Source organism: Aquila chrysaetos, chromosome 3 (assembly GCF_900496995.4).
Source record: "Aquila chrysaetos chrysaetos chromosome 3, bAquChr1.4, whole genome shotgun sequence".
In the NCBI taxonomy this organism is placed as follows: Eukaryota; Metazoa; Chordata; class Aves; order Accipitriformes; family Accipitridae; genus Aquila; species Aquila chrysaetos.
In genome coordinates, this window is record NC_044006.1 from 9,092,635 (window position 1) to 9,118,217 (window position 25,583).

Genomic DNA, 25,583 nt, shown 5'->3' on the forward strand with positions numbered 1-25,583 from the left:
GGAGGAGGGGCTGTTGTGTGATGAGGAAGTCTTTGGTTTTTTTTTTTTTTCCTTCCTTCTCTTCTAGGGAGCAGGTGCGGGATGTGTCTCGGCAACCTTTGCCCTGGAGCAGCCGGGTCTGGTGTGTACACACGGGGCTGCGGTGGCTGAAGCGCGGTTTCCCGCCTTCTCCTCAGGCGCCTCAGCGCGTCGCCCCCCGTGATGAGGCCGGCCCGGCCTCAGGCTGCGCCCCCTCGCCGCGGGGAGCCACCAGCCCGCACCTCCGCGCCCTCCCACAGCGCTGGGGAGGCGGGTCCGGCAGCCCGCCAGGCCTCGGCGGCTCGCAGCCTCGGTGCTAGGAGCCCCCGGGGCCGAGCTGCCCTGGAGGCGGGTGGCACCCAGAGACCTCGGGCATCTTGGGATCCTGCGAACTGAACACAGAAAGTGCAGCAGTGTTAGTTTATCTATTGACAGATTACATAAAATAAGCCTAGGTCGGGCTGAAAATTTGAACTCTTACTCTCGGGATGCATCTGTATGCCCATCCTGGGCGTGAAGATGTTCATGGGGTTTGTTTTCGTTCTAACCACGAATAATATTGCAGAATCCAGTAACATGTCAGAGTGCTTGTCTTAGGTATCCTTCTTGGTTTAATTCTGAGAGTGCGCAGTTATTTTCATATAAAGGTCTGCTTAGCTACCCTGAGAGAGATACTGACAAAACTCCATAGTGGAAAGATCATAAACACAATCTCAAGAAAAATGACTTTTCATTTATATAATTTTACATGTATTGGCAAGAAGAAAGCACATAGATTAGTTCTGTCAACAAACCTTTGAAATACAGGTCTCTCCCTAATCTATGAACCTGATGGAAGAGAACTCGGCCTGAGGTATCCTTGTGTAGACATTATGTAGACGGCTGTGAAGGGAGTTCAAACAACTCCTTGCACTTGAGGCAAGGTATGAGTGTCTAGTCAGTTCTCAAGTCTCGGTTGGTAATCAGTAATTAAAAAAACCCCATCCAGTGCTGAATCACTTAAGTCGGTGCCATTTTTTGTACAGTTGTTCTCACTCCCATAATGCCAAAGGCAAAGAAATTGCAGCTATCACCCAAGCCAAGTAAAGCTGTAATTAGTACAGAGGATATTGTTAATTGTTAAGTATAGTTTGCTGTCAGACAGTGTCTAGGCTAATTCAAGTCTTGCATCCTTTATCTAGCATGTTTTGGTTTTACACTGCAAAAGGATACATAGAGAATTCAGTCTGTAAATTTAGATAAAATCTGTGATCCTAGTGTAATAGAAGGTAGATTACAGCTATGTGAGCAAGACTTGGACAAACCCTCTTATTTTGTCACTTTGTGATTACATTTTTTGTACAGTTGTTCTCACTCCCATAATGCCAAAGGCAAAGAAATTGCAGCTGTCACTCAAGCCAAGTAAAGCTGTAATTAGTACAGAGGATATTGTTAATTGTTAAGTATAGTTTGCTGTCAGACAGTGTCTAGGCTAATTCAAGTCTTGCATCCTTCATCTGGCATGTTTCGGTTTTACACTGCAAAAGCATACATAGAGAATTCAGTCTGTAAATTTAGATAAAATCTGTGATCCTAGTGTAATAGAAGATAGATTACAGCTATGTGAGCAAGACTTGGATAAACCCTCTTATTTTGTCACTTTGTGATTACAAAATTGAAAAGAGTTTGGACTGCTTTCCATTTCTGTCTTCCACAGCATGCTTTGCTTAATGAGCTATAGGAAAGCACAGAGAAGAGTGCAAGTGACAGAACCGTGCCTTCTCCAGGTTTTTAAAGTTATTGGTTTGCATCTTTTCTTTTGGAGAAAGGGAGGAAGAACCTCCTGAAGTAGATTTGTGCTTGAAACCATCGTGCAGCTAATTTTATTGCTTTAGATTTATGAAGTATCATCTAAGATAATTTTTTTTCTGTTGTGCATTCCTAGCATGGTTGGAGTGCCATGCAGTGGGTGTGGTAGCATGCTTAAGGAGTCAGGGCAAATTCATTTCAAGTCACTGGAACCAACGTAATAAAAAGTATTAATCACTGGCTTGCTTTCATCACAAGGAGGTGATATATGAGGAGGGAATGTGATAAACAATTTGATTTCAGATAAAGGTAGGGAGAGAGGCAGGCTTTTTGTGACAGTTGTAACACAGGTTTATAGAGCTATTTTAGTCACAAGTTCTGTAAAACCTGTGATTCAGACTTGATCAAGCTATTCATGGCACGTTCAGTTTCAGCTTCTGTGAAGTTGAAAGACAGGTTGGGTTTCCTAATCTCTGGACAGTTGGGGAAGTTTTTTGGGAGGCCTTTTTTTTCTTTGTTTTGGTGTAGAAATTCGATCATTAAGTCCACCATGGAGTATAGTGAGATTCTACCATAATGCTTCTTTCCCATCTCGAGACTTCCCACTTTTTAAGTGGAATGGTATTCCATAGAGCCCTCCTGGGAGTTGAAAGAATACTTCCAAGAATAAAGCATAGAAAATGTCTACCAGTGTATGTTGACTGTTATTGATGACCCACCTACGCTTTTATTGTAGAGTTCAGGGCTTATGCTGTTTTTATATTGAACATAAACTATTCTTTACTTGGGACTATCAGTGCAAGTTCAGAAGAGTGATTGTTAGATTCAGTAGATTGTAATCTGATCTTGTATTGGAGTTGATGAGAGGTTAGGGGTTTTTTGATGGGAAAAGAAAAATAAAGGGAAAAAGAGAAGCTTTATTTAAAAAAATGGTAATAAGAAGGTCATACGACAGATTCTCCTGCTTTCTTAACAAAAAAAAAAACTTTAATTACAGACTTTCATTTTGATACCTAGTGCAATTTCCATACATTAATCTTGCATACCAGTTACATTTCCCTACAAAGAGGGGAGTTTTGGAGGACAGTCTATACACTTGGATAACTGCATTTTCAGCGTATTAGGGACATATGAGGTAAATTGCTTTTACCTTCCTCTTAGTAAGTGAGCGGTACAGACAAACCATTTGTGTCCTAAACACATCTGATATTCACAAATGCAAATAATATTGTAGAGCACTATTTATAGGTGCCCATGAAGCCATGGAAATATGGTTCATAACATTCTGTTAATACTCTTGATCCTGGGGCAGGATATATGAATTTACAAATGTTGCATTAGACAGAAAGAATTTGAGAAGGGTAGCTTGTTATATTTTATCGCCATGAAATACAATCCATACTAACAGCACTATACAAACACAAGAGCAAAGCTCATTAAGTAAACCCCACTGCATGGCAGTTTAGCTAATTTATTAATAATAGTAACGTTTACATGATACTGGTATAATAAAAACTGAATTTCTTATCCTGAAATTGTGACAGTTATGGGATTTTGTGGATTTTAATTTTGGTTTTGGGGGTTTTGTTTTGATTTTCTTTTTATTTTCTTGGGGGAGGGAACCAATAGTTGGTTTAGTAATGAATGTATTTGTTTTTTAACTGTGCAGCTATAAAATGACTTTTAGGGTCAAAGTAGTGATATAAAAGTTTGTTGCTTTTCTTCTGCAGAAATCAACAATACAATACAATCCTACCAATAGTATAGTGGCTGTGTAGGTACAAGTATATGAGTGTAGTTCAAAAGTGCTCTCCAGCTAGGGATGGCTTCTCCTTTTCTGGCTAGATTTCATCAATGCATTTTTTGTACAGGTACCTGGGAAGGCTTGAGAAATGTTTCTGTATTGAAAAAAAACCCAAAAACTAAAGAACTGCAGCACTTGGGTTTAAATATCTACTGCAGAGAAGCTAGGAGCGTATAAGTCCAAAGTAATGTACACTTCAAATCATATTCTTGCTCAGTAAATAGATACTACAAAATACTTACATTGTTAACTGAAGAACTAATGCTACTTCACCTGTTAAAGATAGGATGGACCAGAGGAGCAACCAGAGAGTTAAGATGGAAGAATTTCTGTGTTCTGATCCTGCCTCTGCTTTCTTTGACTGTCAGCAAAACAATTAGCCTTTTTTTTCCCCCACTCCTCCTCCAGGCACCTTTAGTTGTTGCTTTGATGCAATATTTACTTACCTGTCAGTGACAACATTAATTATTTTTAAAGTTCATATATGAGATCTTTTCCAATAAAGTATTTCTAGTTTCCTAGGGTTGTGGGTTTTTCTTTCAATCTGTGCTTTTTTTAAGTTTTGTCTAGCTTTATGGGAAAAGTTGTCTTTGTAACATGCTGTCAAATAAACATTTGTTTCTGGTATGCTATAAATCTAGATCAGTTTTGGAAACACATTTAAACTCATTCACACAAAATATTCCCATAAATTAAACATAGGTACCATACATGGGAATCTGCCCAAATCTAGAAGGGTTGCGTAGAAAGGAAGGACTAGCAGGAATATACCCTAGTAATCAGGGACACCAAAGCCGTCACGCTTTCTGCCGCAGAATTGAGGCTGTAACAAACATGGGAGCACTGTGAAAGCCAGCTCTGCTTAGGACTCCTGAGATGGGTGTGCTTGGTAGGCTGAGAATATTCTCAGGATGTACCGCTGTGGAATTACTTATTTATTAGGCAAGAGAAACTGGTGAATTGTTTCAGATTTTCTTACCTCTGCAGAAGTTCTTCTTTTCATTTGAATGGGAATTCTGACTTTCAGCTAGCTCTAAGAGGAGACCCTTAATGGAGGATGTGTTGCAAGTACTTTTTAGAAAGTATGCCGTTTGTCCCAGCAGTGGATGGTCTGTAGAATATTTCCATGGTTTTTCTTGGTTAGGGGCTTTAGTTGTGATAAACTTCTGAAGTTTTTTGAAAATTCGTTCCTGACAAGTCAAAAGCTAATATTGATATATTAATTTGTATTCTCTGAGGTTTCTAACTAAAACAATTAAAAGCTTTCAAAGCTTTTTCTTCGCAGTTGTCTAGTAATCCATTTCTGTTCAATGACTCCGGATTACCTTGAAATTCTTCCTTATTTAAACATGGTTGTACTAATCACAGCTGACATCTCACACTTGCACACGTGTGTAGAGTTTAATGATGTAACTCTTCTGACTAAAGTGTTCAAAAGAAACGATGCTGATGCTTGAGCTGTATACATCAACAGATGACACTTCAGTGTTTCTTTCCTGAAAGTAATTTGTAAACATTACTTATTTGTCTTGCCAGTACTCACTTGAGTATTCCTGATCTAGAATTTGGAAAAATTATGACAGATCAAGGGGATAATAGCTCCAAAATTTCTTTTAAACTTCACTAGGTACAGATTAGAATTTTAATTTTGTCTTATTCTTAGAGAATTAGATAAGAAAGCTCTGCCTAATAAACCTTTTGGAATAAAGCCTTTGCTTTTAAGCTTGTCTGGAAAGCATGTTATCGCTATTTGTGAGTAAAACAATGCCCTCTGCTAGCGGCTGTAACCTAGAATAAGTAATACTTGAAGTGCCATCTGCTGAATAATGAGTACTTGTGCCTTTCACTACAAAGGAACGTTTTTATACAGAATGGCCGTTGATAGATTTTAAAATTATTTGTGAATACACACAGTATGCTTATACAGCAAATTATTAGGCTTTGTCAGTTGTTAAAAGTAATTTCCTATCAAACAAGGATAACATTTGAGCTTTAAAGTGAATGAGCTACTATGGATTCTACCAGTTTAATCTTCTATAAATATCCAGCTCCTGTTGCCCAGCACCTTGCTTCACAGCTAGATTGGACTGTGTTGTCTTTATGTCCTCATGTCCTCCAAGGTGTGATGTTTAAACACTCTGCATTGCTTGTCAGCATGTTATTTTGACACCACTTAGTAGCAAGTTTGTAGATCACTCTCGTAAGCAAGCCCCTCCTGCCCCATACTTCCGCAGGTACTGTTTCAGAAATCTTGCATTTGACTCCCTTTGCCTGAGCTCGCATGCTTTTCTGTGTCTGCCTTCTTTCAGAGCTGCCCGAAACAAATTTGTGTCCTCCAAGTTGGCCCTACTGCCACGTCAAAGTGCTTTGACAGAAAGGGGAGTAAGCGCAGGACCTGTTAGGGTTCTGTGTCTTGTCTGACTGTGAGAAAATTCATCAGTTTCGCAAATGATACCTGCATCCAGTTGCAAAAATAGCGATAGCTTTTTGTAAAATAATTCATTATTACTCACTATGATTGAGTTATTACTGGATAATTCGCGAGCCATCCAAGATCGCTCACGCGTGCTCAAAAAGGAGTACTGGAAAGCGCCTGCGATGCTCGCGCTGCAACGCGGACCGGACTGCACTACGTATGTGCAGAAGGTGGGTTAGCCACTCGAGAGCGGAACCTCCTGGGGATTGTCCCTTTAGATCACGCGTGGGAGGCTGTCGCGGCCTTACCCGGGCCCGTGCTGTCCCTGGCTGCCGCGGGCGCTGCGGCTGGCCGGGGAGCCGCCGGCAGGGGGCGCTGCGCGCGGCGGCGGCGCGGCGCGGGAGGGGCTGGGGCGGGCGGGGCGGTCGGCGGGAGGGCGGGGCGGGGCGGGGCCCGGGGGCGGGGCCTGGGACTGACTCGGGGTGAGCGTCGTGTTTAGCTGCTGGTTATCGTCGTGGCCGTGTCTGTACCGAGTGTTTCTAGTACAACAGCTGCTCTCGGAACCTTGCGTGTATTCGTAATCTTATCTGTGAAATTAACCTTACAGTCGTTTAATTATTTCATCGGTTTATTGTTGAAAGCGTAAGATGAAGTTAGCAACATTTTAGGAAAATGTAAAACCCTTATTAGGAGCCTTTTTTAGGGAAATATAAAACGATTATCATATTTAGACAATTCAAATTAATTTAGGCTTTTTCTCCTCAGTATTGTTATGCCCGCATACATGAACAAGGCAAACCCACTGTGAAACTACAGAGTTTAAACAGACAGACGTTTGTACGCTAACATAGTAGAACTGTCACTGTTTGTTAACCAAATAGTACTGATGCAGTGGTAATAAGTAAAAATAGAAAAGTACAAGCCAAGGGGAGTAGAAAAGCAATTCAATTTTTCCATGTATGTCACATTTGGAAATACTGAATCCATGTGAGTTCAGCCACTGTCCCAGCTGCATTCAGCTTTTAGAAGATATTCTTTGCTTCTGTTGGCTCATCTCTTAGTTTCCCTCCTGAGTTATAATACCGTGAACTGTAAACTTCAGTGCAGATAGAGGCACAAAGGAGCAAAAATAATCATGTGCTTAGAATTCTGGACGTGTGTAATTACAGTTTAATCTTACTATAACACACCCTCAGAAACTCTGAGTAAATCCTCTTTTTGTAGGGATGGTTTGTTATAACATGGCCTGAAGTTTGTTGTGTTACAGCAATGAAAGCACCTAGTCAATATATTGATAGATTGATAGATAATCTAATTCTATGCAGATTATTTCATATTTATTAAAATGTAAGTAGCATTCTAAAATTAAAAGAATATGAAATAAAAAAGGGTGAGGTGGAGACACAAGCAAATGTTTGCCTACATATTGCTTGCGTTAAGAGTAGCAAGAAAAAATACTGTTTTCTCCAAGTCAGCCTGGTGTGAAGGATCGTATTAATAGGCCTAACTACTGAGTTGTTATAAACAGAGTTATGGTTTATAGCGGCCTTTCTAAAAGTCACTTTAGCCTGGATCTTCCTGAGAAGCCTGGTCTGCTCACAGAGTTTGCTGTCTGTAGTTCAGTTGGTTTAGAAAACAAACAAAAATTACTTAATTCAGTACTTAAACAATGAAATCATAGTTAGTCTGATTATGCCAGAACACTGGTGAGGCTGAAACACTAAATGTATAATGTTGTTGCAACCACCCTGAATATTTCATTGTAAAATGATCTTTGTATATCATTGGCATACTACTTGATAGATATTGAGTGGCCGAATTTGTGAAGTGCTTTTGTGAAGTGCTTTGAGCTCCTTGGAAGAAATGTACTAGCATTTTTTTAATGTCCCTTTAGGTCTGAGAGACATCAGAGTGTGTTTTATTTTTTCATTGTAAATATTACAATGGTGCCAGCAATGGAGTATTTACTGCTTTTCATATGTGTGAGAATACTAAACATATGTATTTTTAAAGGAAATTCCAGAATAATGTGAAACTAGCTTGTAACAATAATTTGTAGGTTTGTGTCCATTGTTTTCAAGAATATGTAAATTGTTACATTATAGAACTCGCTTTGAACCCTGCTACATAATTAGCTGCACTAAACATCGGTATTCAATTTGGGAAATCTGTAGCCAAGTGTTTTATTAGAATTTCGTGGAAAAGGAGAATGTGAACAAAACCATAGAGCAAATAATCTGAAATGCAGTTAAAAATAATGAAAACCAAGCACCAGCCACATAAACACACCAGATGAAGACACAGCAAATGAAGATCATAAAAAATAAACTGGAATAAAAACATAGTAAGGCCAATCCTCAGCTGAAGTAAATAGGGACATCTGCACCAGGAGCGATGGAACCTTGGTCATTTGCATTACCCAAGGATCTGGTCTGTGAAATTTATTATAAGTCTCATGTTTAGGAGGAAATGACAGTAACAGTAAAGGGGTTTTGGTCAACTGGTTGTGTAGGGCTCCTGCAGAGATTTGGTGTTCTGACAAATGTCCTCCTGCAAATCCAGTTAAGTTGATTTAAAATAGCCCCTATGTGCTCCACCCTGCTGTGGGGCTGGCACGCGAAGACATGAGTCCGTACTTAAACTGCTGCAGTTCACAGTCCATGTTTCAGCATAGTCCTGTGCTGCGTGAGTTGGTCTGATACCGTTCACACTGGTGGGTCTGAGGCTGGAGCACACATCCAGCTTTGCTGACTGTCTTGTAAGGTTGGAAGACCTGAGCAGAGAGGCAGGACGTGTAGCTGGCTGCATCTTGAACACCTGCAGTTAAATTTGCTGGGGGGGCGGGATTCTTCAAGCAGTCAGTGTGATTGATTGATTGATCGTAAAACCCAAAATACTAGGAAAATCAAGAGAACAGTTAGTAGAGTTACAATTACTAGAATATGTCATGTACTTACCTGTAAAGGTCCATGTATTTGCATCTCCTTCCTTTGTCTTGCTATGTACACCAGCTCTGATACTAGACTTTTTCATGGTGTATCACCATTGCCTTTTTCAGTGCTCCAAGCCCCAGTCAGTTTCAAGATCTGGTATGCAACCCACTTTTACTTGCATCTCAGCAGCGTTCTTTCGAATATATATAAAACCCAAAGTGCTTGAATTGTTTGCTCAGCCAAGTCCATCAGCCCATCTGTTTTTGTCTCTTATTGCTCTCACTTTCATGTGTCAATTCCCTCATGCATCTTCTTAAAAGCATATTCAGCTGCGCAAGAGATCTTCCCTTGCCTCTTTCAAGACTTTCCTTTAAGCATGCACACAGAAAAATACAAATCCTAATCAACTTCATAAAGTACTGCAAAAGAAAGCAAGAACTCTGCCTTAACAGGTTGTTGTATGGGATCTCTGGTCGTCTGGTGCTTTGAGAACTTTAGTTTGTGTTTTAACTTCCTGAAACAGGATGGAAGAGTCTGGTATGTGTCCTAGATGTTGCTGAATATGGTCAAAAGGGGAGCAAACACTATTAGTAATAAAGTTACCGTAAGAGCATGTCCAAATTCTGTAGAGCATGTCCAAATTCTGTACAGTCATTTCATTTTCCTCATGGGGAGTGTCTAGCTTCCCGTGCTGTCAGTCAATCAGCATGCTAACCTTATGGGGAAATGGTGCTAAAAAACATAGGGGAAAATGGAAGAGGAATGAGACATACGGTAAACCGAGGTGCTTTGCCCAAGGCAGGAACACGTTTGTGTGCTGGTGTTTACAAAAGGCCTGGCAAGGCATTGTTCAAAAGAAAAGAGGTGTGATTGTGTGGGTTCCTGTGGTGAGGCAAGGAACCCGAGAGGATTTCAGCCTGCTTTCTACATCACAATTTCACATCTTTTTGCCAGGGCTGTCTGGAAGGTGTCTAGAAAGCTAGCAGAAGGGAGCTCATTCTCCAGGAACGGTACCTGCCTGAGGAAGCACCAAGGAGGTCAGTAGTGGGTGCCGCAGAAGGGACTTGGAGGGGGCTTTGGTTAACAAAGGATCCAAGACACAGCAAATCCCACGTCTTCGATAATAGAAAACCTATGCGGAGGGTAGGGTGGAAAGAGGGAGGAGGCAGTAAGAGAAAGAAAGGTGATGATTAGGGAAAGGCTGAGGGTGGTAAGAGGAGGGAGACTTAAAAGAGATAGCGAAGAGGCAGCGTGGGGCAGGGGCAGAGGAGGAGCGAGCAATGGATGGGGCAGATGGGAAGGGAGGGAATCTGGGCACGGGAGAAAGTGCCCGAGAAGAAGTGGAGGGGTAAGAGCTTGGGGGGGACACACGGGACAGGGGAACGGAGGAATAACCGGGGGGGGGGGGGCGGGTGTCCCCGCGTCTGTAGCCGGTTGTCGTTGCCCTGCGGCGCGCCGAGGCCTGGAGTAGAACAGCTGGAGTGAGCAAGGGGGCGCTTGGGATGCTCCCTGATTAATAGCAGAGGGTCCGGGCCGTGACCGCAGGCTCGGCATGTGCTGGAGCCGCGCTGCACTTTCCCAGCCCCCCTGCCAGGATGAGGGGGGTCGGAGGGAGGGAAGGAAGGAGGGAGGGAGGCAGCGAGCGGGACGGGGCGATCGGCATCCAGCAGCAAACAAGCGCTGCGGAGCCGCGGCTTCCTGGAAACGCAGCCCGGCCGGGTGACAGGCGGCGGCGATAAGCGGCGGCTATCGGGGCCCTCCCGGCGGGCCCTGCCTCTCCGCGCCGCCGACAGCCGCCGCGGGAGCGGTGCGGAGCCGCTCTCCGCGCCCCGCCGCCGAGAGGGCAGGTAAGGAAACACCTGGCCGCGGAGGACCGCGGAGCCGGGCCCGCCGGCGACAACCGGGGCGGGGGGGGGGGGGGGGGGGAGCGGCGCGGGGTGCCGGCTCCGGCCACGGTTCCGGGCGGGGAGAGGCGCCCGCTGCGCGCCGGCGGAGCCCGGACCGCCACCCCCCCCCCGCCCTGCCCGGCGGCGGGAGGTACGGGACAGGGGCGCGTCGGTAACGCCGCTTCGGGCGGGCGGCCGGCAGGGACACGGGTGTCCGAGACGCGCGGGGCAGCGGGGAGGCACCGGCACCGCATCGGTAGGTGAGAGCGTGGGAGGGGGCATGTGGCCTCCGGCGGGGTTGGGCTCCTTGGGAGTCTGCGGGCGTCTGTACGAAACCTCGAAGGATGCTGGTATTGCGGCAGAGGCCGCACCGGCGCGAAGAGGTGCGGTAGCTTTTTATCCCGGGGTAAACACGTTCACGTCGGGAAACACCCAGGAACCCCCTGGGAGGTGGGCGGCTGGCGGGAGCAGGTGGAAGAGTAAGAGGGGCAGGACGACGTTTATGCCATCCTGTAGGGTTTGCGTTTTGGAGGTGTCACTGTATGGGCCGGTTATATTTTAGTTAACTCTTTTTGCCTGTGCAGAGATTACCTTTTATTTGCTCATAAATACGAATTGAGGTTTTGGGTCACAGCCCAGTTACGTTTTGCTTCAGACAGAGTTTAATTTCCCCTTTTAAAAAGTGTTTTAAATAAGTTGGGCCATATGGAAACTGAGTTGTTCATCGACCAAAGAAACTTGAAGGAATTTGAAAAATAAGGTTACGTATTCCTCGAGCCATTTCTTGAGTATTGAACTAGAGTCAGAGTACAGCACCAGTACTCAAAACTCCTGATTCAGTCATTTCCTTTGTTGGGATCAAGGCTTAATCCGTCTCTACCTGTGTTTTGACAGCTGTAAAATGGGAGCTACACCTATTAATGAGGGCCATTACATATTCTTTTTGGAAAGACCTTAATTAAAAAAAAAAGCAGAGGAAGATCGTTTGTAAGCGTGGTAAACAATGCAAAATGTACCTGAGGGAACATTTAATGTTGAACGGAGAGACACCTCTGAGAAAGATATGGTGTCTAAAGGAGCATGCATATTAGAAACTTCTTCTCTGTTGTGTTAATTTCTTGTGCAGCTGATCACTTACACGCTGCTGCTCTGAATTCTGCAGAGTGGATGACATAAGCACCACATGTAGTAGTGCAGGAAAAGCTGGACAAAACTTGCCAAAATGGGATGGTGCTGTTACTGAATGGCAGGCCAAGCCTACTTTATGCCCCAGGTCTAGAGAGAAACTTGTATGAGATACAACACGTGCGATATGGTAGCGAACAACTACCTCGGTAAAATTTTCCTCCGATTAGAGTCTGGATACTGTTTAGAGGAATTAAAGGGCTTCCCTGAGATGACAGGTCCTGCGTCCCTACCTACTGCTCAATTCTCAAGTCAGTCAGTAACTGCAGTGAAGCAGTGGTGTTTCTGTTAACAGCATAGAGCCAGGAATGGGGAAAAAATATAGGCCAAACAGTGAGTTATGTAACGGTATTCCCTAAGGGGTAGTATAAAGATGAGATGATTTCCTTCTGTCAAGACAAAGAGCAGCCGTACAGTTGCTCTACTATGTTCACTCTAGCCCTGAGTTCCTTAGGAGCAATCCGGGTAGGGAGTTGGGACCCTGTAATATCAGATCCACCGATATCACTTTATTCCCTTCCACAGCTAGTTCCTTCACAAATATTCCTTTGCAATATCCTCCTAAAGAACCTGAGAAGTGGAATAGAGCCATTATGGCCAGAAAGGGAAACCAGACTCAGTCAATGGGGAGGGAAGAGTTACGACTTTAATGTGTCTTTTTCTCAGGGGTTTGAGAAGTGATGATGTGGATCTATAGTGCACCAGGACAAAACGGAGGTTCTGTGCATAGAAAGTTATACAAGATAAAGCAAAGGAGTGAGAACTGTCTCAGAAGTTTTGTTAATTATGCCATTTGGCTGAAATAAATAGAAAGGTTAGATTGGAATTGAAGGAGATATTTTATGTAAAATAGTAGGTTTAATATTAGTTAAATATACACACTTGATCTTAGCCAAAAGGCTGAGAAAAAAGGAACAGAGAGAGTTGAATTATCCAGATTGTTATTGGCCAGAACTGGATTTTGGAAGGTGATTGGCTGGTGACAATCCAAAATTATACAGACAGCAAGTCTTGCAAAGGACATCAGCTGGCCTTTGATGACTGCAGGTGCTCACAGTCCTGGGTTTAATTCTGATCGTAAGATGGCGCCTCCAAAGTACAAAAGGGACATACATATTTATGAAATACCAGTTTTTATCCACTTTTTTCAACTTTTCCATTTTTGTTGCCAGTTTATTCTCCCTGAGCACAGATTGCTTTAAACCAGTATGTCTTCAGAGACAGAATGCCTGAAAACCATAATTTTTATTCAGTTCAACTTTTTAGGGAAAAAAACTTGGTTTTCAGCCAATCAATGCATTTAATCATTAGCAATTTAGAGGATCAGAACACCAAGATGATCTTGTCTTCTTTGTCACTAATACAGAAAATACTGTAAGTATAGTTAGCAAGCTGATTTATGTGTAACTGATCTAGATTTGAATTTAGCTGTTTCAAATGAAATAATAAAATTTGTTTCATGAGGAACTTAAAATGCAATTATTATTGGAAAAGGAACTGTGTCGGTGATATTTTGTTATTCATAAGATATGTTCTTTCCATGAGTTCATTCCTGATCTGCTTGATGGAGTAGCAAAAACCCCCTTTCATTATTTTTTTAACTCTTGCTACTCCAGGCTGAGTTAAGTGAATGCAGTAGCCCTTGCAAATTGGTCTGGCCCTTGTATTATGAATTAAGATCCTCAGCAGAGTTTGTATCTTGAGGTGTCAATCTCAGCTGCACAGTAAAATATCCATAATAACTTTCACTGGATTATAGTCATATAGTATGACTTTAAGATTTCAGACTGACTTGTCAGGATTATTAGTGATTAAAAAAAACATTCACTTGTTGACTTAGCAAACTGAATTGGGGCTGTAAGCTTTTATTCTTGTTTTTCTTTCCTTTCTCTCTAACCAAATTGTTCGGACTACAAATTCTGAGAATGCTGGCATGCTCAAGCTGGGATGTCCAAGACTTGTGTTAAGCACTAATAGGTTCCTATAATTTCAAGTAAGGCCAGTAAAATCTGTTGGTCCTCAAGAGCTCAGAGAGCCAAGGGCTGCATGTTTCAGTATGGGTAACTAATAATAGGGGCATCTGAATTTAACAGACACTTCAGACATTTTGGCCTCATGTCCTCCTGACATATCTCATCTGCAAAATGGTGGTAATACAGTAATGTTTACATAGTACTGGGAAGATGATAAGAAATCAATATCAATCTTTCTCCATTATGTAGGAAGAGTTATATTTATGATTAGGGAATGAACCTTGCTCCTCTTAGCTGAATACTTTCCTCACTTATTTCATATGGTAGGAAGAGCAATAACAAAACACTCATCATTTTGTTTAAAAAAGCTGGCTTACAGAATGTGTGCTCACCACAAGAGTTTTCTCTAACCATTGTAGAAACATTTTTAAACTTGTAATTTTAAGCAATGCATAAATATAAGTAGCTAATATTCTGTGCACCTATGAAGGCGAAAAAGGTTACCTGATTACATGTATTTGCAGATCTCTCTCTGCTTCACATTCTTGCAGACGAGAACAACAACATAACTTTCTTCTTTCAGGATAGTTAATGTTCTGGCCCAGAATTATAGCACCAGATGTGTTGCCACAGAAACAATTTAAAGGGAGAAGGAATTGCGAGCAAATTGTCTTTCTAGTGGAAAATGTTTTAGAGCCTCTCATTGGTTTCTGTGTGTGTTACATGTGTGCACAGCAGAGAATAAGGGAGAATTTTGCTTTTTTGTTTCATACATCTGTTAGCATTTTAAAATTCTCTATACAGGGTTGAAAATTGAAAAATATCTATTATGGGCATGAGTTACGTACCTCAGAGACATTTTTTATTAAATCCTAACTAATTTTTAGAAACTTTTTCCTTGAAAAGTGTGCAGTGTGCTAGCTGATTTACTTAGCTCCACTTGCAACTTGCTTTGGAAGATATTTCCAGTAACAGTTGTTTCTGTGAAAGTAGGGAAACATTTGACTATATAAAATTATCCCAGATTTTGACGCTGAGAATTAGTAGCACATTCTTACTTACTACAGTTGACATGCTGGTGAAAAGAGGGAATGTATATAGGAAATATTTTGATTTAATCTTGCCTAGGAAGCCTTAAAGCAGCCAAAGCCCTTGATTTTAGCTAGCTTAGCTAGCATTTCTTTTTCTCAGAATAGTTGCCACAGGATACTCTATTCAACATATACTTTTCTCAACTATTACAAAATTTTTTTGTCTGAACAAAATGCAACACAAATTACCTTAATATCCCCTTTTCACTTTTTTGACCACAGAAAGGCATCTTTATCCTACGCTTTTGCATACTGTTTGGGGTAGAATAACGAAAAAAACATCCAGGAAGGCCACAGCTACAGCAGAACAGGTTGGCGCGTGTAATAATTGTGTCAGATACTCCAGATGTGGATACATCTAGTATTTGCAAAAAGAGATTTTTCTTCTACAATTTATGCTGATTTTTGACCAAATTAATTTAAACTAACAAAAATGCTCATGGAATTCTGTCTGCACTAGGATTTCAATTTTGTCATAGACATATCATAAAATACAGCATCTGTAACTAATACTGGTGGACCTTTCTTGTATAAACTTGACTGAAAAATCTGTGAAAATTTAAAAAATGCCAAGATCCACGGATAAAGAGACTTGTTTCCACAGTTCTTTGTCATTCATGCATTTGGAAGGTCTTTCTCACTGCAAATTTTGAAATACTGCTGGATGGGTAGCTGAAGGAAACAGAATTGCATTTATCTTATCAAAAACCAGGATGAAGTTCATGTCTCTTTGGAGTGATGGAAAAATTTTAGCATATGCATCTGTATGCATAACACTACCCTATGATTTTGGAGGATAATGGACATAAAATGTTATGCCGAGAAGCCTTCTTTTATTTTTTGTTTGTTTAATATTTTCCCTCTGTGAAATTTATTTTTTTTAAATCTTTTTTTCATATAGTCATACTTTTAAATGCCCCTCAGTTTGGAAATATATAATTTATTCTTTTTGTTACTCATTTTTTATTCAAATCTGGGATCTTCACTTTTCCATTGATAAAAATTATTTATAACAGAAGTATCAGAATTTATCCAGGTATATAAGATATAGGAATAGTTACTTATGCTTATTAAAATAGTTTGACCTTATTTTAAGTGTTCTACAAGAGTAATCTTTTGAAATCTATCAGTTTTGGCATTAGATTGCATACAATGTCACACATTTGAGTTTTGGCAGGTTCACAGGCATGTACATCACCGAACAAGATCTGCCATAAAGATAAGAAATTCATTTCTCTCTTGCATACCTTATTCAGGCAGAACTCCAATTCTGGGTGTGGAAGGAATGCAGAGCTGGGCCTAGAGCTTTTGTATGCACAGGTTAGAAATGAACTTTCAGTGTAAAATTTGGATCTGAATCTGCATCCATATTTCGCTAGGAGACCACAGCTATTTGAATCCAGCTTTCTGGTTTGGGTGCTCTTTGGGGCTGAATCAGTCCTTTTGTTTGCAAGCTGATCCAAACATCCCCTTAATTAGTTCACATCCCTTTTGTTTGATCCCATGAGAAGATAGGTTAGTCTTTCTTTAGGCAGTAGAGCTTTCCCAGACAGATATTGTAAACTAGAAATATAGGTACTTACAATTTTCTTAAAGACGTCCTTTGGCCCTGAAATTTCTTGTGCTTGGTTTCAATCCAGTATTGAATAAGACTGGAAAGTCTGTATAATGACAGTTCAGCTGCATTTGAGTTATTCAAGTGCATTTTAAAAATATGTACTTTCCACTTACATTTTTTCCATAATTCTCTGCACTTACATAACCTCTGTTTTATTATTTATATTGTCATTCTCCAGTACTAGGACTCAACAGATAATTAGGGCGGCAATTCAAAGACCTCAGTGTGCCTTAAAATCTTAATGTTTACTGCTTTAGTGTTAGCGTGAATAGGTTTGTAGTTCTGCTAGTACAGACAAAATACAATGTAAATAACCTTCAGTTTACCTATGCACTGAATTTCTGCAATTTTTACATTATGTAATTTAAATTTTACAAAAAGGGTTTGGAAGGTTTCTCCAGATTATAAGGAAGGATTTTGTTTGATGAGATCTGTAAAGTTAAAATAGTAGGCCAGGGTTTTCAAAAAGATTTGACACAGATATTCCAAATGCATATGCAGCTGTTTGAGCAATTATTACAATAGAGAGTACATATTGGGTAACTGTGTGAAAATGTGGCTAATACTTGATCTACAGAGAAAGTTCACAGACTTTTCTAAAGTTTTGAAGATAATTGATTTGTAGCAAGTTAGTTACCTGTTTTTTACAATGGAAGACAAAACGAAAGAGCAGTTAAAATGAATGGATCCTGTCTAAAAATGCATTGGTTTAAGTCCAGCAGTAACATCACAGCTTCAGCATCACTATATGTTTGTTGTATAGATATATATAACTGCACAGTGCTGTGTGCCTTTTTTCATGCTTTTAGTACAACAGTATATGCCCAGACTTTATGAAAATCTGTCACTAGGCTTTTGTTACTCATTGTCTGAAATGGAAGCCCACACAGTGATCTTGAAGGTAATGCCACCTTTGAAGAGAGTCCTGCATGTAGAAAGCTGACGGGAAACACTACTTTAATTAACCACAACTCCCACTGAAACAATAGAACTATCCTTTGTGTAACTCTGCTGAAGTCATTGGATCTTGTTCCTAATTCCACTGAGGCTGAGCTGAGTTGTGCCCCTCCCTTTTTCTGAAGCGTTCACATGCCAATGTGTTGTGCAACCAACATAATTTGTTAACAAATAAAGAAGAATTTAAATAACCTTAGAAAATCAGCACAGGCATCCCAGCTGCATGCAAACAAACATCAGAAGTGCAAAACAAGTAAGTAGCAGTGCAAAGTATCTCAAAATTGCTTGAGCTTGGGTTCTTCAAGAAGAAAACCACAAGTCTAAGGAGTATGTGCTCTGCAGGAGAAGGCTTTGGATGAGAATATGTACTGCATCTTCTGGTAAGATCTCCAGTCCAGACACAATTTCTGCATCTGCCCAGCCTAGCTTGTTTTCTCCACAGCTGTAATAATACATGATGACTATTCCCCCCCTACGTGTATGAATTTGACTGGTTTTAGTTTCATTTAAAGCAATAAGCAAGTATACTTTGACCCATAATTGTCAGATTATCTTTACAATACAGTAAAAGTGTAGCTTATTGTAAAATATCTCTCTTGAGGGAGCCAAGTCATATGGAGCAAACCACCATTTTTCTATTATAACATTGAATGCACTGTCTGCCATTGCCGCTGTGACTGTGTCAGGATCTGGATTTAATTCTAGATCTGAATTACTATATTGTTGGAATCACTTGTCAACATGTATATCTTGTATCTGAATGGCCATTTCTGAATTTTGAAGATCACCCATGAGTGATTTTCTGCCAGTAAGTTCTCTGGGCTAGGCATTCTCAACGACAATTCTGTACAGGAACACAAATGTGAGTTCGTAAGATCAATGATCCATGCACTGGTGGGTGGAGGGTCATGTTGCAAGTTTGGGAGAACTGCCAGGGGACATAGAACATCACAGGGACATACTGTTCTATCTACTGCCTCTCCAGCCAGGCATGGTTCCTCATTAATGGGAAGGCGTATCACTGTTCTGCTTATAGCACCTTTCAGCATTCTGGACACTGCTACCATCATCTCAGGCTCATCTGGCGAGATACGTGATGATTATGTCTTTCACAAATCGTGCCTGTCTGATGCCAAAAAAGCAGATCAGTACACACATAGTACCCTTGATATCACTGGAGTCATCACAATACTGTGATATTTAACTGTTTTGCCTGTGTGTTGTCCTGAAATTTAAAGCTCTTTTCTGGTGATCTCATCCATTACCAGGACTCCTTAAATTATCGATCAAGCAACAGCTATGTGAATATGGACTATGCATTTGGCCACCCATTTTTGTGTTAGATCTCTCTGCAGCTCTACCACATTCTGAAGGTGACACTTTGTCCTACTTCTGTTAGGACAATAGCAGCTGATGAACTAAGGATCAGTATGTACAGTGAACTGATTGATACACTTGGTCTTGGGTAAGAGCTCTTCACACTCTTGAGTCAGTGTGCGTGTTAGCATTACAATTGACTCCTTCCATGTTGAAAGGGAACTGAGAACTTTCTTACAAGGGGCTCAGTTTTGTCAAGTGGCACAATCTTACTCTGTGGGAGTGGTCTCAACTATAATTGGCTTATAGGTAAGTAATAGAATCTGGGTAACATAGACTAAGTCAATTTGCATCACCAAAATAAGTCTTGTTCTATGAGGCATGAAGGACTTATCCACAGATTTTTTTATAAACTGAGAGTTGTGGTTGTTCTACAATTGCCATGTAGCCATACTAACATTTGTTGTGCGCTTAAATGTAGTACTGCTATAATTTTGTCTCAGTTGAGGGGTTTTTTTAATGATGTAGGCATATCACATTAAAAGCTTCTGCAGCTATATTGATATGGCAGTGTTGTATGCTAATACAATTTATTCTTTTCCCTGATGCTTTATAGCAGTACATCTGTACTAGCAAAGTCCTTTTAGTATCTAAAGAGACACAAGTAATAAGCCCCTCTCTACAGCTGTTAAGTCCCTGTCCATATTACAGATTCTTGCCCTTAGCTAAATTGGGTAAGGACTGTGAAAAATTGATTCTTTTACCACCATGGCTGAATTAGCAAAAGATGCAAGTATAGAAGCAGTTATAGCGCACACTAAACTTGTGCATGTGTTAGTACTAATTGGTTTAGGTCTGAGGGATAGTTTTAACTATGCTAATAGAAAGCACAAGTTTGCCAAGTTGCTCCATTCATTCTAGGAGAACTTTTGTAGTAAATAATACCAATAATCTGATGGCAGTGAAGTGCTGGTAGTATAGATACACAGACGGTGTTCACATTGAAGGATTTTTTTACAATATCTACAGAGTACTGCTACCTTTGAAAACTATACTAGACGTATTAAAACAACAAAGCTTTCTTGTATAGCAGTATAGATCTATGTTACAAAGTTTCTGGCATAGCTGGGAGCGCTAAAAGGGGCGTTAAAAAATGAAACCCTTAAGAGTTAGCTATGCTGGCAAAATACTCATATAAGAATACTCCTTTTGCCAGGATTGCCTGTGTCTTTTGGGGAGAAAGGTAGAAACAAACTGGCAGAAGACCTCAGTTATCTTTTCTGTTGGAGTTTTGTTGTTGTACGTATACGTAGATGCTGAGTAAACCAGTCCGAGGTCTAAGAAAAACTCCTTGTGATGCTGAAAAATATGAAACACTAAGCAGATGTGACTGCTAGTTACAGTAAAAGCTTTGAGTCCTCAGGGAACAAACAATTGGGTTCACAGTCTTTGAAGAAGTTTGAGGCAGAAAGCTAATTGATTTTTTTGTGCACAAAACTGAAGTGCATTTTCATGACTGACCCTTGCCGCATTTGTTGATGATATTCATAACATTTCAAGGGACCTTAAAATTACATTAGCTTTTGGCCTAAATGCTGAAGTAGTTTGATCTCAACTGATCCGGCTGAGCAACTTCTGCTTAGCACTTCCACTTATGTCTGCGTTTTTTTTTTTTTCCAGTGAGTAGCTCTCTTGTGCTTGGGCTAGGTGATGTAGAAGAGCCTGACATTTCCAGGAATTTATTATCTCTGGCAGAAGTCTTGTTAATGTCAGTTATTGATAAGTGGGAAAGTAAACATGTGGCTGATTAGACAGTGCACTTTCAATGGCTTACCACTAGTCTGATTTCATGTCACAGCACACAGTGGTCCTCCAAACAATAATTCTTCTACCACTAATTAATTTTAAAAATTATTTTTACTGTATGATTTTGGTTATAACTTATCTACTTCTTGCTCTTTTCTAATGTAGAAAATTTTTTTCTTGTTTACAGATTTCAGTCACATTAGACATATCATTTTCTAGTCTTGCTAGAAATACTTCTGATTTAAGAAATAAGTGTGGCTACTGTATTAACCTTTAATGAATATGAAAAGGGAGTTTTCACATGCCCAAACAGATTCTTTCTATTTGCTGACTGTGAAATATTTGAATTAAATAGGAGTGACAAAAACACAGGGCTGAAGAAAGGAAGTTTATAAAGGTCAAGGTAGATCTGCAATCAGTTATTCTCATGGAAGGCATTACTACTCTCCTTTAGAGTTTTGTTGTCAGAACTGTTTATGTGAACTCTCCCTACCCAACTTCCAGGAAAATACCTGCTTCAGAAAAAACGCTTGAAACAGTAGTCTTTGCTAAGCTGTCTTTTTTAGGCTGAAATAGGTTCAAGGGGCACTCCATGGAGTAATGATCATTGTAGATTTTGTAGTCTTTCCTGGGCAAACTATGTCCAGAAGTCACTACACAAGTTTGACTTTTCTGATTTTATAATTTTCAAAAGGGTATTGCTGTAATTCTGTTTAGGCTTGAAATAATCCAAAGCTGTCTTCTAGGTAGAAGCACACTGACAAAACTTGAAAATCTGGTTTAAAAGTAAATGTAGTCCAGTTTAGACTGCATTTTGCTTAACAACTTACTTCATCATATGTATCCTAATATACATAAGTCTTTCAGCTGTTTCCAAAGCCATCTCCTTTTGAATGTTTAATATTTAAGAACCAATTAGTTCCATTTTGTTTTGTTTGGATAGTTTGCAATTAAGCATTCTTTCAAGTGGGCTTTATTTAGCTAATTCCGTCACAAAAATAAGCTCTAAGGGAATGAAGAGAAGTTCAAGCTAGCCAATGTTTATTTTTATTATTAATAATTTATATTATCATAGTCCCTAGGGGGACTAGGGCCCCACTAAACCCAGTTTCCTCTGCATGTAATGACTGTGTCTCACAAAGCCTTATACAGCAGAAGCTTCTTTTTTGCTGCTGTGGCTTAGTGCAAGGGACCCGCTCTATACTGCAAGGGAGCGTACTGATGAAGAGCATATAAAGACAAATCAAGAATAATTTTTAAAAGAAGTTTATGCTAGGAACCAGAGGGAAAACCTGATGCGTCTTTTCTATAGAAAGCTATCACTAATGCATTTTTCCAGTGTGAATGCCAAATCATGACTACAAAGGTGTTCATCCTCTCTCTGAAGTTACGGCAATGCTCCCAGTGACTTTGATCGGAACAAGATTGAGCAGAGGAACGATGGTCCTAAAAAACTTATCTATTTCCGAACTAGCAGCAGAAGACACTTTATATTTTAAGAACACACTGATGGGCAAAGTTAGTTTAAAAAATGTCCATGTTTAGTCAGATTTCTATCAAAAGTTATGGTTTTCACAGCATCTGATCCTAAATAATTGGTCTACTTTATGTTTTACAGAAGTCTTGAATGAAGTGATTTAGAGTCTTTTCACACCTGCTAAATGCAAAGGAGACACAGAGCCAAATCCTGGACTTCTGTAAATAGATTTATTTGAATAGAGTTCATGCAGTTCATATAAACTGAGGATCTGGCCTGCTCCTTATGGGATACTTGTGTGAGTTAAGTGGATAGAACTGACACTGGGATGAACAGGGCTGCGAAGTGGAAGTGCCTTGAAGCTCGCGTAGCAGTGCAAATTTTCATCATCAGTGGAATTACCATCCTTGTCCCCTCCCCTTATGTGGAAGCACCAGTCTTTTTTGTACTTTTTCCATAATTCCAAATTCAAAATCTAGACAGAAGTTTTCCTGACCTATCTGTTCCATATTCCCGTCCTCATTAGTTAAGTTTAAAGGGGGTAAAACATCTGTTTCCAAGTACAGCTGTGTGGTTAGTATGTAGGCCTTTTTTTTTCTTCCATACAAAAATCACTAAATCTGGCCATTTAAGACACAGATTTTATAGGAGCTAGAGTTGGGCTGTGCAAAGTTCACCTCATTAAAAACAAACCCAAACCAAATAAAAGCAGAGAATAACAGCATAAAAAAATGTGGGCCGTGAATGTCAGAGCATATGTATTAGGAATTGGTAAGAAATGAAGGGGAAAGTACAGATATATCCACATATATTCAAAGGTTCTTGGTTTTTTCCACAAGTAAAGTTTACATGCTTGTGGAGTGTCTACAGAAAGGGAACATTAGTACCAAACACTGTGTTAGGATTGCTATGACAGCTACCCTAATTTGTTAGAAAATATGAGTTCAAGCCTGTGTTAGAAGAAACTGAGTAAATTCAGCCTAGATAAAATGTTCAAATACACCAAATAATTTTTTGAGGCTTTGGCTATTAGCTGGCCAATGAGAGACATTCTAGATTGTCTTGATTTTGATGTCTCTTTCTAAAAAATACACCGTTTTTCATTATCTTGAGATAGGTACTGAGATTCACTAATCAGTAGTAGAAACACTGACTTTGAAAAAACTAAGTCTATGTCTACTCAGCATTAAAGAAAATATTTTGCTTTAAATCATAAACCTTTTCTCTGTCCTATTTCCCTCTTATATGACATTTTGTATGCTTCTCCTCTTTTTCCAGTGTTCTTTGGGATACGGATCCTAATTCAGCAGCTTTGTTATTTCTGTGGCACAAGATTGTCTTGGTAACGTTTATGGGAATAAAGCATGGTTGCCATAGGAAGTTGACTTAATTGTTTAATTCTTAATAAAGGGACAATTTTCTTGATCAGACAGCTAAATGACAGGTAGTTTCTCCCGCTTCAGAAGCATGCCCCTGGACATATATCGGTATATTGTGATTCACAGACTTCAGTTTTTGAAGATATCAAATACCCACATACTGTTGAATATCAAATTTCACTAGTACTGGAAGTTTGTCATCTGTTTTGGTTAATATGTTCTTCTCAGTGTAATAATCAAAACATATATCTAGCCATCATGGTGGTTTCTATTGAAGCTTAGGCTGGGACTTTCCACAACACTCAGGCTGAGATAAAGGACCTTCCTTATTACTTAATTGACCTGGAAATGGGCTTTTAGGAGGCTCCTGCATTAGCTGATGGATGGAGACAGTATCACACCTATAAGTCTATCCGTAACATACATTCAGGCACAGATTGGGGAAAACAAGGAGAATGAGATGTGTATTAGAGAAGAATGTTCCTTGGGGTTCCTAATTAAAAAGGAGCAACGTCTCAGGGACAGAACTGGTACCATTCAGTGCCTTGCTGCTAGGCAAATTTTCCTTTGTCAGAAATGGAAGAGCCTGTTCATCACTTGTAAATTGCTCTCCCTCAGCGCCATCTGCTTCTTCTCTTGTTAGGAATTTGTTTTTAAGTATTCATTATAATGTAGCTAACTGCAGACTCAAATTCTGCCAAAGCTGAAAAAGCTGCAAGTCAGGCTAGCGTGTGGAGCCTGCCACATTCCTGAATCTCTGATTCAGGCTTGCAAGTTTGTCATCAAGTTTGAAATTGAAACCAGAGGAGCTAGCAGCAAGCCCTGTGCTCATAAATCAGCTGATAATGGGTGAATTGTTCTGTGCCTTCCCCTGAGGAGGAAAGCAAAACTCAATGCAAAAGTACTCACAGCAACCAGAAGGCTATGATGTAGGCAAGCATGGAGAAACTACGTGTGGCTATATATGAATATGCCACATACTGGCAAAGGAAGTAAACAAGGATTTTGGTTATATGCAATCACTGATTCTTTTCTTATTACAACATTACCAAAAAGTTACAGTGGGATTTACAGCCAACCTTGATTCCAAGTAACAAATTTTCATGAAAGAAATAGGCACAATACATCAGTGTGTGACCCGTGACAAGGTCTCCTTTGTGCTTCATTTGTCTGATCTCTGCTGCCACTAGAGGGAGGTACAAAATTGACCACAAAATTATGTCTTGAAAAATAGTTTCCAGGTCATTAACTAAGTGCAGGCCAACATTTGCTGCCGAGATTCTACTGGAAATCTGGAATAAATGACTGATTAATTTCCTCTGGATGTCCACCAGTGTCACTGAGAATAGAAGTTGGATCTGTATGCTTAGATGAAAACTAATTGGAAATACAGTAACATTTTGAATCGCAGGCTTGAAAAACAGGTCATCTTGGACTTGAAAGTTGAGTCCTGTGTTCAAAGAACTACACTAGAAATGGTTACATCAGAGACACTACCCCCAGCACAGGAGAAGCTGAGGGGATTGCTTATGATATTTAAATTTATTGCTGCATAGGAAACCTGGGCTCCAGAACTTCATTTCCAGAAGCTGGCATAAAGTTATAGAAGGGCCTAATGACTAAAGCAATAACTTGGATCAAAGCTGTTTATCTGATTTTCTTTTTATGGCTTGAATATGGCTAGGAGGGAAGTATGTCAGATATGCAGTATTTAAATATATATTTAAGAGTTGAATCTGCCTAGATAAAATTTGCAAAAGTACCAAAACGAGTTACACACTGAAGCCCCATCTTTCTAAATAATGTAAGCTATGAATGTAATTCTTATTAAAAATCAATTGAACTAGCTCCTAAGAGCCTAAATTACTTTTGAGAATGGGATTAGATTCCTGAATCATTTGAGATTTTCAAAATACAACCTGGCAGATGTAAGTT

The 25,583-nt window shown here is 40.1% G+C and overlaps 2 protein-coding genes and 1 long non-coding RNA gene across 12 annotated transcripts in view; 2 read left to right on the top strand and 1 right to left on the bottom strand.

The window, feature by feature from the left end:
* Nucleotides 1-25,583, top strand: part of LOC115338763 (translation initiation factor IF-2-like) — a 31,791-nt gene that overhangs the window by 384 nt on the left and 5,824 nt on the right. Inside the window, exons 2-3 of one of the 3 annotated variants that reach the window (XM_030007573.2) lie at nucleotides 9,914-9,996; nucleotides 15,317-16,342. In XM_030007573.2, coding sequence (XP_029863433.1) covers nucleotides 9,914-9,996; nucleotides 15,317-15,456 — 223 coding nt within the window. In that variant the 3' untranslated portion in view covers nucleotides 15,457-16,342. Of the gene's footprint in view, nucleotides 1-112; nucleotides 4,864-9,913; nucleotides 9,997-15,316; nucleotides 16,343-25,583 lie in introns of those variants that run through there. The other 2 variants (XM_041122530.1, XM_030007574.2) reach the window with 2 other exon arrangements.
* Nucleotides 8,180-10,309, bottom strand: LOC115338764. Its single transcript, XR_003922524.1, has 2 exons — nucleotides 8,984-10,309; nucleotides 8,180-8,799 (listed from the first exon to the last, which is right to left on the bottom strand). It is a non-coding gene; the product is annotated as an uncharacterized LOC115338764 (long non-coding RNA).
* RIPOR3 (RIPOR family member 3) overlaps nucleotides 10,684-25,583 on the top strand; it is a 53,547-nt gene continuing 38,647 nt past the window's right edge. For 4 of the 8 annotated variants that reach the window (XM_030007563.2, XM_041122521.1, XM_030007567.2 and 1 more), the window contains exon 1: nucleotides 10,684-10,806. The gene's annotated coding sequence lies outside the window, so the exon portion shown is untranslated. Of the gene's footprint in view, nucleotides 10,807-11,028; nucleotides 11,102-16,350; nucleotides 16,415-23,547; nucleotides 23,612-25,583 lie in introns of those variants that run through there. The other 4 variants (XM_041122519.1, XM_041122520.1, XM_030007568.2 and 1 more) reach the window with 4 other exon arrangements.